This window comes from Elephantulus edwardii, unplaced genomic scaffold (assembly GCF_000299155.1).
Source record: "Elephantulus edwardii isolate Elephantulus edwardi_28Jun2011 unplaced genomic scaffold, EleEdw1.0 scaffold00048, whole genome shotgun sequence".
Taxonomy (NCBI): domain Eukaryota; kingdom Metazoa; phylum Chordata; class Mammalia; order Macroscelidea; family Macroscelididae; genus Elephantulus; species Elephantulus edwardii.
This window is the reverse complement of record NW_006399798.1, coordinates 13,340,314-13,352,255: the sequence shown is the minus strand read 5'-3', so window position 1 is coordinate 13,352,255 and position 11,942 is coordinate 13,340,314. Positions and strand designations below refer to the sequence as shown.

General features: G+C 39.2%; 1 protein-coding gene across 1 annotated transcript in view; it reads left to right on the top strand.

The window, feature by feature from the left end:
* Positions 1–11,942, top strand: part of ABCA6 (ATP-binding cassette, sub-family A (ABC1), member 6) — a 79,700-nt gene that overhangs the window by 15,661 nt on the left and 52,097 nt on the right. The window contains exons 7-12 of the mRNA XM_006886397.1: positions 148–333; positions 2,362–2,506; positions 4,264–4,432; positions 8,157–8,215; positions 10,927–11,037; positions 11,567–11,742. Coding sequence (XP_006886459.1) covers positions 148–333; positions 2,362–2,506; positions 4,264–4,432; positions 8,157–8,215; positions 10,927–11,037; positions 11,567–11,742 — 846 coding nt within the window. The remainder of the gene's footprint in view (positions 1–147; positions 334–2,361; positions 2,507–4,263; positions 4,433–8,156; positions 8,216–10,926; positions 11,038–11,566; positions 11,743–11,942) is intronic.

Here is an 11,942-nt window from a genome sequence, read left to right as displayed (position 1 = left end):
TGATTGATGATGACTGATGGTGATTGATGATGATTGATGATGACTGATGGTGATTGATGATGACTGATGGTGATTGATGATGATTGATGCTGATTGATGGTGACTGATGGCAGTTGATGGCGATTGACTCTCTTCTCCCTGTTTCAGATACCCCTGGTCTTCCTGATGTGTGTGCTGGTAAAGAGAAGCACCCTCACCAACCTGGTTGTGTTTCTCCTCACCCTCTTCTGGGCACTGGTGGGATTGGCCGCATTACAGAAGCAGCTTCCCGCATCTCTGGAGTGGACTTTGAGTATCTGTAGCCCCTTTGCCTTTACTGCTGGGTTGGCTCAGGTGAGAGCCAGTCTCATTAATTGGTTTATTATTGAACTTTCAAAAGATACCATACTTTAGGATGCCTTACCGTCAAATGTTCTTTTCAAAATAAGAAGTTAAACTCTAAGCCATTCTTCTACTGTAAAGTTAAATGGTTTCAAAGATTTATCATTTAATTTTAGGAGTCCTGGCGACACAATGATTAAGTGGTTCACTGCTAACTGAGAGGTCAGCAGTTCGAACTCACCAGTGGGAAGAAATATGTGGCAATCTGATTCTATATTATAGAAGATTGCAACCTTGGACAGTCTATAGGGCAGGTCTACTCTGTCTTGTTGCTGTTTTTGTTATGTGCTGTCGAGTCACCTACGACTCATAGTGACCCTATGTACAACAGCCCTAAACCCTGCTCTATCCTGTGCCAACCTCACCATCTCTGACACACTCAATCCCACCACCCCAATTACAGAATTGATCCATCTCATGGAGGGTCTTCCTCTCCTGAGCCATCCCTCCACTCACCCAAATATGATGTCCCTCTCCAAGGACCAGTCTCTCCTTGCAACATGTCCAAAGTATGTCAGACGAAGTGTCAGAATCCTTGCCTCCAAGGAGCAGACTGGTTTCACTCTCTCCTGGACAAACCTGTTTGTTCTCCTAGCAGTCCATGGTATATTCAATACTATTAGATTGCTATATTATTGTTAACTGCTATCAAGTCTGAACCGATCACAGCTGACCCTGCAGCAGGTTTTCAGAGGTTGTAAATTGCATGGGGAGGAGCTGGCCCTCTTCCACAGAACAGCTTCAGCTTCATTTTCTGTCAAATTAAGATAAAAATATTAATGCATGCTGCCCCAGAGTTATAAGGAGGGCTAGGTGAGATAAAAATATCTTAGCATATTGCTTTGAACATAGATTCATGTAAGCTTAGAACTTACTATACTGTAAAATTACAAGTAGAAAACTTTTAAAAACTGAGGTAAGTTTATCATATCTTGATGAGATGTTTCGAAGAATTTCTCATATATTGTTCTAAAATGTAATCTTTGTATTTCGCATAAAACGATATTTTACAATATTGCAGTAAGTTCTGGAAAAGAAGTGAGTTTATAATGTAAACCCCTATTCCTAGATTATTGTATTTTTTAATTTGATATTTCTTTTAGTATTCTTGAGAAAGGAGCAGATGCAACATGGGAGTGGCTGAGTCACACTTCCACTCCCTTCATAAAGGGGAACTGTCCCCATCAATAATATGCATAGTTCCAAAATAGCTACAAGGTCGGATATCCCACCTCATATGCTCCTGCACCTTTTTCTACCAATCATCAGGTCTGATGTTTGTTGCAAGACTCAGACTTTACTCACAGTTGTGAAGCTTATTAGGGAAATAGCTTGGAAAGTGGGGGAGGCAAAGAGTATCACACAATGCAAGTCCAACTTTAGTCCAACAGTCCTAAACCAGATTAAAAGCAAGGCACAATTCCTTGATTAGTGAAAGGCAGCTTCTCCATGAAGCAGTAAAAATCCAAGTTCAGTTCAGTAGCACTTATGTAAGAAGCCTCTGGATTCATAAATCATCCAGCAAAGTTTAGAGTAGTCGTAAGTCAGCTTTTCCTTCAATCATCCAGCAAACAAAACCTTTAACTGTGCATTTTATCTCCAGGGTTCCTCTGGTCCTGTTTTACCATAGTCTCTTCACACTCTCTCCATCACCGTCTCTTAGTGTCTACCCAGCCCCTGCACCACAGTCTCACAGTGAAAAGTGTCCTCTTAAATTGGTCCCACTGTTGATGATTTCCAAGACTGTGTTTCCACAGTAAAGGCAGCTGGAACCATGTCCCCCAATGGGGGCTAACACAAGGGCTAGAAAAGCCAATTTTCAAAAGTCCAACACCCTATATCCTTTGATCCTTTCAGTGAAATAGAAATATCTTGACTTCATTATAAAGAGCTAGTCAGTCAAATACTAGTTTTTATTGTCACCCTGAAATATTTTTTACTTATTTTCTTTACCCATTAATTTCCCTCCTTCATTTTTAGATTATCCGCCTGGATTATAATATATATGATGTGATTCTTCCTGACTCTGCAGGGTATTCATATATAGCAGGAACTTTTTCAATGTTGGTTTTTGATGGTCTTTTATATTTGGTACTGGCATTGTACTTTGACAGAATCCTACCCTGTAAGTAATTGTGAATTTTTCTTTAACCTCTTTAAGTATTTCTTACATATAGCGGTGTTTCTCAACACTATGTGCATATTATTTTAAGAACTGAAAACTAAGTAATATTTCCCAGCCACTGGCTGAATACATTATTTGTTTTGACTTGATAGTTTTATAGACCTGAAGGAATTTTCAGTTAAAAATTTATATTGTTCTCACTTCAATACAATTATATGATAATAAGATCTACAGCAAATGTTATAATTGTATAATACTAGAATACTGATACATTTGTATCAGAACAAGCTGAAATATATTAATTTTTAAGATTTTTTTTTTCTTAGTCGCGCACCATGTGATAGGAAAGTGCTTCTCAGTCAATATTTTGTCTTTTTAAAAAAGTAGGAAAATTGTAAAATTAGGCAGGACCTTAAGTGGAATACAATCAGTATTTTCATCTTTCGTTTCAAAAATTATTTTTATCCTTTAAAGAAATAACAGAAATTCAAAATGGAAAATAGGTCTTTTAGCTTTATTCTCAACTTCCCCCTCCCACTCCCATATATTATGTATACATCCAATTAGATTTTCTTTTGTTAGGAAACAATTGAAAAATCCCATAAACCAAGAATTTCTTGACACATATTGAAATCAGAATGATTTTTGCGTTGCAAATTATTATTCATTTGTCTTCTTATTTTGCATATTCCTTCCATACTGATTAAGAGTCCTGTAGACACTGTGATCTAAGCATTGGCTTGCTAAGCAGAACGCTGGAGGTTTGAACCTACCGTTTGCTCTGCAGGAAAAATAGGAGGGAGTTTTCTCCCACAAAAGATTTCTTAGCACTGGGCACCTCACATGGTAGTTGTACTCTGTCCCCATGGGTCACTGTGGGTCTGACTTGATGCTCGTAGGTTTGAGTTGTGGTTGCCAGTTCTACATCAAGCACTTGACTTTTGAGGTTGATCCTAGTGGCAAGGTGTACAGGAGCAGGCAGTTCTGTCTTGTGCAATGACCCTCTGAAGGGCTTTTTAAGTACGCGTACTCACGTGCCCTCCCTCATCAGGGCTCTATGAGTCAGCTGGTTTGACTTTTGCAGTGTGTTGACTGTACTTCAGATTGTCCCACGTTTTATGTTATGTCATGTCTGTATTTCTGTCATTGCTTGCTTACATCTGAAAGACCTTATTAACATGCAGCATTTAATTTTTTAAAGTTTAGAAAATGGATATCTATTCATCCTGTTGTTGTTTTTGTTGATTGTCGTTGAGTCAAGCGCAACTCATAGCTACTCTATGAACAAAAGACCTAAAGCCTTTCTTCCTATAACTATCATCATTTCTCCAAGTTCATAGAGTTTCCAGAGGCATGTGGGTTAGGAAGTGAATGCCACACAAATAAAATTTGCTCATGTATTTTTGATTTATGTATTTCAACATTATAAGTGAAATCATTTCCTAAGTTTGCAGACATGTTTGCCGTTGATTTTGTGTACCATATAAAGGTTTTGTATTTTCTCAAATGTATTTGATCTTTTAAGCACTTTTAAAGTCATTTCTTTCCTTTGATTTATAACTTTAATAATATATTAATATCCTTTTAATTTCATTATTTACTTCATTATCAAGTTTCCATTTTAATGTAAGGCTAACAAAGAAGGTATGATCTGTAATGTCTAAAAGTTCAAGACATGCTTCAAGTGTAACCCAGGCTTCTCCACTCACTGGATTTATACTGCTGATCTGCTATTTTGTTGCCTCTTGATAACTTAGATGGAAATGAACGTCGTTATTCTCCATTATTTTTCCTGAACTCATGGTCTTGCTTCCAAAACCAAAGAACTGGTAGTAAATTCATTGAGAAAGAATTAGATTCTGAGAATCCCACCGATGATTACTTTGAACCAGTAGCTCCAGAATTCCAAGGAAAAGAAGCCATCAGGTAAAGATGCACATTGTTATATTGATATAGGGATGCAAGACTAAGAATTACTAACAACACTATGAGGATGGGCCTGGGGTAGTATGTTACAATGGAGGATTTTCATTTTGGGAGCTATTACTTTGAATTTTCCATTCCTGTCATCACCAATTGCTCTCAGCAGTTGTTTGAAAGGAAGGTCCTTTTTTATTAGCTCCATAGAATGTTACCTTATCATCTTCCATCTTATCTCTCTCTCTGCCTCTGTATCTAGAGACAAGTTCTTTTTTTTTACTTCTCAGAGCCCCTTCTCTCCTTTTGTGTGGCCTACATGTGTACAAACCAAGTAATTTTGAATTCAGAAAGTCTTAGTTCCTAACACTATACTTTTCTTTCCTTTAATGTGTAGTAGTGGGGAAAATTACTAAATTTCTCTGACCCTCTGTAAAAGGAGCTTACACACAAGAGGCTGCCTGAGTCTAACTTAATATCGGTTTCATAAAGGGGAACTGTCCCCATCAATAACATTCATGTTGTTGCAATTGTTGTGTACTTTACTGTGAAGGCAGAATGGACCAATGGTTGACCCTTCAGTGGGTTTTCAGAGGTGGTTAATTGCATGAAATGAGATTGCCTATCCTTCTCCCGCAGAGTAGCTGGTAGATTTGAACCACATGCCTTCAGGAATGCAGTGCAGTCTTAATCACTAGGCCACTAGAGCTTAACTACATGGTTATATTTGTCACCTCACATATTCCTGCACGTATTTTTACCAATCATTGGATCTGGTGTTCATTGCAAGACTCAGAGACTCCACTCACAGTTGTGAGGCTTACTAGGGAAATAGGTTGGAGAGTGGGGGAGGCAATGAATATCACCAATACAAATCCAGGTTTTGTCCAACAATCCCAAACCGCATTAACATTAGTGAAGTCTAGGTGTCATTTCAGCAGTACAAATTTGAGAAGCCCCTGGTTTCCATAATCATCCAGCAAACTTCACCTCAGCACTGTTACAAATCAGCTTTTCCAGGTTTCAGTTCAGCAAGCAAAACCCAAATTATGGCTACGTCTCCGAGGTTCTTCTGGGTACACCTTGCCATAGTCTCTTAACAGCAGTGCAACAGTCTTTCACCCTCTCTCTATCACTATCATCACCATCTCTTATACTGGCCCCACAGGTGTTGACAATGTGTCTGCAGGTAAGGTAGCACCTCCCCAATGAGGGCTAATGCAGGGGATAGAAAAGCCAGTTTTCAAGAGCTTTTGACATCCCATCTTTGATGTTCTTTGAGAAAAATAAACCACATTTTCTGACCGTCAATGTCTTCTATGAAATGAGGATAACTCATTTTGTAGGGCTTTATGGAATTTAGTTTGTAATGGAAATAAATGTACCACCTGAACTATGTTCTCAGATTTTACCCCCAGGGATTATAACTCAGTTCGTGTTAGATTAAGCCCATGGATTTGAAAGATGGGTATAGAGTTTTCTAATTTGAACTAAATCCAGATGATCAGATATTTTATTAGCCATTTATTTATTTAGCAGATACTGATCTAGTGCTTACTATGTACCAGATACACATTCCACTACTCCTGCAGCAAAAATTTACTAGGCAGGCACTTTCATTTCATCATTTTACGTATGAGTAAATTGAAGGACTAAAATGTTAGGTATACTACTACCTATGGTTATATAACTAGTCAATAAGGTGTTGGGCTAGAAACCAGATAACCTGTCTCTAGAACCTGTACTTGTAGCTTCTGGCTATTGTTGAGATATCAAGAGGCAAAGGGAAATGAATAAATCAGGACTCATGGTGGCCTGGCGCTCTTGTGGCCTACTGGTAAGGAATTGCACTGGCAACCCAAAGAGACACTGTTTGAATCTTCCAGCTGTTGCACAGAAGAAATACAGGCAATCTCTTCCTGTGAGATTAACTGCCTCTGAAAACCTGCTGGAGGTCAGCTATGTCTTGGTTCCAAGTCAACAGTACACACAACACAGTGGCCTAGTGGGAAGAAGTTGTGCAATCCTAGCCTCTCAAAACCTCCTGGAGTGTCAGCAACAGGTCAATTCCAATCCGATGGCACAGGACAAGGACATCATAGCTGGGACATGAAATATTTCATTCAGAGAACACAGATACTAACCCATCTGTCTGAGCTTGGTCATTTTGACTTGGACTCTACTTTCTGCTAAACTTTCTGACAGGGCAACCGGACATTCCTGTGTTCACTGTCAAAGTGGGAGACATCAGCTTCATGGAAAACATCTGTCCAAAATGAAGAAAAATAGTAATTTAAAAAAACCCCAAACACCTAAAAACCAAAATGTTGGCACTGAATCCGTCCTGATTCAGAGTGAACCTATAGGGCAATGGTGACCTTGTTAAGTAAAAGGTCAACCGATTTCATCAGCTGAACACAGGAAGAAGCGGCAGTCAGCGCCCATAAAGATTGTTGTTAGCAAAAATGTGTCTTGTTATCAGTGGAGACCCTCAAAGAGGCATCTGCTCTACTGCTTCCTGTCTAATCATGTGAGACAAAGCCTCCAAAATGGTCATGGAGTCTAAGTCTGTGCCAGCCCCCAGCCTCTCCGGTCAGAGCACAAGCCAAACTTTTCTGTCTTCTTTCCCTCTGCATTAACCCTTTGCCAATCCTTAGGGACCACTCCCCCAGCACTCCCAAACCGGGGTGAGGGAAGCTGGACAGAGCCTATCTCCATGTGCTGCAAGTGGGGATGTGCTCTTGGTCACTGGAAAGGTACAGAGGCCAGGGAAGGTAACTAACAGGAAAGAGAAGAGCCAGGCACCTGCTTCGTGGTCACCTCTCCGTGAAGGGTAAAGGTGTGATGGCACCCCTTTACTTTAGGGCTTCACAAACAGACTTTGCACACCTCTCTCCTCTGTGCCTGGAAGTCTTATAGGTGAGCTCTGATGGGGGCAAAAAACGGGAAGTGTAGGAAAGGAGTGAAATGTTGTGTGTCTGCATCAGTGTGTGTAATTTCAGGCTTTGGGAGTTATCAAGAGGGAGGGAGGAAGGGAAGGAGAACAAAATAGTGGAAGTCGTTTCCTATACCTGGGGGGTCCTGCTCTGAATCTCCTTAGGCCTCCACTGTGAATTGGGATAAAAGGGGGAGTGAGTGCTGGGGAGTACATCTTGTTGTAAGAGAACAATCTTAAAAAAAAAAGATTGTTGTTGTTAAGTGCCGTCCCTTAGAGTATGACTTGTAGTGACACGATGAACAGCAGACCTGAACCCTGTCCTATCCTGTGCCATCCTCACAGCCTCTGACACGCGCAAGCCCATTGCTGCAGTCACGGTGAATCCACCTGGTTAAGAGTCTTTCTTTCTTTCTCCATCCCTCCACCATTCCAAGCATTGTGTCCTTCTCTAAGGAGCAGCCTTGCCTAGCAACATGCCCAAAGTACGCTGTGTACGTGAGATGAAGCTTTTGCATCCAAAAGATGTTAGCCTTGGAAACTCTATGGGACTTGGAAACTCTATTGCATCTACCCTGTAGGATCACTATGAAACTCAAAAAAACTGATTGCTCTTTATTCCGCGGAGCTGCTGGTGAATTAGACAAACCAGGGAAGTGCAGCCTTTGAGTTGCAGCAAACGCTATGGACTTCCACACCTGAGGGTGTACTGACCAGAGCTCCCTTAGTCCGCGGGTTCTTTTAAATATACCTTATTTTTAGTTCTGTGTTGGCTAAATACCTCTTTTCTTATTGCAGAATCAGAAATCTTACAAAAGAATATAAAGGAAAGACTGGAAAAGTGGATGCACTGAAAGGTAATGTGACATTCCCTCCAAAAAACAGAGGGAAAATTCAATGTGAAAAATCTGAAAATACAGTCTAGCAAAAAAAAAAGATGAGAAAATGCAAACAAGGCAATTCCACCATGTGAAAATTGCACATAGCTAAGGAATTAAATGCATAATCTTCCAGATATTTCAACGACATTGATTTTATAAAGAAAAGAAAATGGAAAAAATGTAATTTCTTTGTTTTTATATGTGAATCTTCTATCAGCACTATTTTATTTTATTTAAACTATGAGGAAAGTACATTTAGAACTAGTCTAATAATCCTTCCCATAGTAACAGCGGAAGTGCATAGTTTTAACATACTAGTGAGGTTAGTTAGGACACTAAGTCTTAACTAAAATAATTTAGTCAATTAAATGTCACAAGTCAAAATCTTATGACAAACATAGTTCATAATCTTGAATGAGTAAAAATTATGATATGAAATATTCTAACAAATGGAGTTTTCTCTGACTACAAAAGTAAGCAAGCTATGAATTAACAAATTCATAGACAGTGGCTGTATTTTATAATGGAAAGATAGAAATGATTTTACCAGAGACTAAAGGCTTAGAAATTAAAAAGAAGGGCTACGAGGTCTCTCTTGGAGATTGAGAATATTCTGACCATTGTGTTAAGTTGTATTTACTTAACCGTCCTTAATTTTGAAACTTTTTTTTCACAATGAGATCTTTCTTTTGAGCATTTCATGACATTGTGCCAGCAAATTTTTTCTATTTCTAGGTTTTTCTCATAAAATTCTATCAGATCTGTGATTTTGTTCATTCAATTTAATAAAGGTCATATAGAAGTAGTTTTAAATTTAAAATTCCCATGTCTAGAACAAATTACAAACTACCTTTTGGCTCGATAAATACAAAATTAATTTTTTTTAATATATGTAAGTATATTCAACATGGAAAAGGATTCTTTTACAAGAATCACCTTAGTTCATGGTTTTTGTTTTTTGGGTTTTTTTTTATTTTTTATTTTGCTTTTTAATGAATATCACTGAATTAGAGGAAATGGAATGAAGTATACTTGCTTTTTGGAAATAAGGCTGGGTGGTGTGTAGTTGAATTTCCTCAGCCTTCTGTTCCACATCTACTCCAAGTAAGTGCCTAGTTTAAACTTCCGTTATATTTCACTATTTACTTTATTCTGCACCAGTAGCAGAGTCTTTTCATTTAGACTATTTCGTATTGTAACATATATTTTACCAATATTCCTATATAAATGACATACTGTTTTAACTAAATTTGGCCTCCAAATTATTTTAGTATCTGTAGGCTAAGGCCGGGTTTTAACTCTTTCCGTGCATATCTATATGCATGTATGCATATTTATAAACGGAGCTCTCATGGTTTAGTGGTAAGGAGTTGTGCTGCCAACCACAACACAGGTGGTTCGAATCCACATACATACAAAACTCAAACAAAATCTCCTCATTGAACTCAACTCAACTCTCAGAACTCATCGGCTGTGGAGTCAGAAGGCTTTTGTAGTTGACCTGGCAACAGATTTGAGGCTGTAAATCACCCAGGAGGAAACGGCGCACTTTCTCCCCAAGGAGCCTCTTGTGGACTCTAACAGTGAGCCCTTGGGGTGATAGCACAGGGAGCTCTGGGCGCCTAGTGGGCAGAGGCTTGCGATATCAACAAAAAGATGGACAGTGCAAATAAATGTAGAAAGTCTGCTAATATTGGTGTGAAGATACACTCCACACATATTGGCGTGATTAGTTTCACAAGACCAGGTCACTATGTAAAAATTAGTGTTGTGTGAAACGTCATTGACCAAACACACTTTAGTTTCTGGAGCCAGTTTAGAGGTGGCCGGTGCTGAGGCTATCCCCCATAGCCACTACCCACAACCCCCTCTTCCCTGTGTGGGGACTTCCATACTTCAGGAGGGCAGATCAGCTTGTGATGTTTCAAACTACAAGCAGAGTTGATCGGGTCAGAATTTGCAGCTATGAAAGGTTTTGTCCCCACATCTTTACTCTTCATGAAAATGCCTATCCATTCATGCCCACGACTTACTGGCCCTGGTGCCCACAATCATCTAGACAGTGGACCTTGGGGTAAAGCAACGACTGTGTGTCCTGTCTGCATCCCTCTGCTCAATTCTTAGACACTTTTCATCTGAAATACAGCTCCACTCCGATGGAGGAGGGGCCCTGCTAGGACTTGGCCAGACTTCAAACAAGTGTGCCAACTAAGGGCCCGGAGCTCTGACATCAAGCCCTTTTGTGATAGTTCTTTTGTGGCTTTATTTGTGTCCACGATTCCTCTGGAGAGGATTGGGGTGGGAAGGGTCACAGACTTGGGACCCTCCCTTACTGACAAGGTTGGATTCCCAAATCAACATTGTCTGAAAATGGCAGATGAACCACATCATAACATAACCACCAAACTGACAAATTACTGAGAATCCTGGCTCAGTCCAGCTGACACATAACATTACCCATCACAGCCAGAGTTTCTTACCTCAACATTCAGATGTATGTTGATAACAGGCAAAATAATTGGATGAAAGATTAATTTTTAAATATCATTGTAAAGACAAAGTGCTGGATGATGCAGCAGATGAAAAATGAGGAGTAGGTGGATACAACTGAAATATATTGTGATGTTCTATTTTTAGGACCAGTTCTTGCCTATGCTTATGCTGTTACTATTCTGCTCTACATGCAGGCTTATTCCTTGACATCTATGAAGGTCAAATCACAGCCATTCTGGGTCACCGTGGAGCTGGCAAATCTTCACTGCTCAACATTCTTAATGGACTCTCTGTCCCAACAGAAGGTGAGCAAAAGGAAATTTCCAGAAGGCGAGCGACCAGTAATAGAATGAGGTCACACGTGTCCCACTCACTAGAAATTTTAAATTCATTTGCTTCAAACACAATAATGATTGTTTATCTAAATTATTCCCCAAATTTGCATGAAAACGGTTTCATCTTTGTCCTATTTCTGTATGATATTCTAAGATAATATACACTCCTCTGAGCACTCATCTTTGTGAACAAAAGCCTACTATTATTAAGTGAATTTCAATTCTTAGCAACCCTAGAGAAAACATAGGATCAGCTTGCTACATCTTTTTCTTGCAAAGCTGTTGGTGGCTTCAAACCAGCAACCTTACAATAAGCAGTCCAGTGTTTGAACCACTGTATCATGAGGGCCCCTAAGACTTATTAGTTGTTTGCAACTTATAAAGTCAACATTTAAACTATTTGTGAATATATGCTAATATTTTCTTGACTAAGAGCTCTAAGAAATAATTAATCATATGGTCTTGTTAATGTTCAATTATTTTCAACTTCTATTCTTAGGATCAGTTACCATATATAACAGAAATCTCTCTGAAATGCAAGACTTGGAGGAAATCAGAAAGATCATTGGAGTTTGTCCTCAATTCAATGTGCATATTGATATGCTTACTGTGAAAGAAAATCTCGGGCTATTTGCTAAAATAAAAGGAATTCAGTCCCAGCAAGTGGAACAAGAGGTAGAGGACCGTGCTTGGAATAGAAGTGCCAACCATTTCCCAAGCTAACTCATGGCTACAATCGTGTACTTGCTAAGAATTAATTGTGTATGCTGCACTGAAACAGATGAGGGACTGAATAATTTAAAAGCGATGTATGATAGGGTCTTATGGTTATCACAGGAGTCCACAATTAAGGTTGCGTAGTGGAATGTACTTGG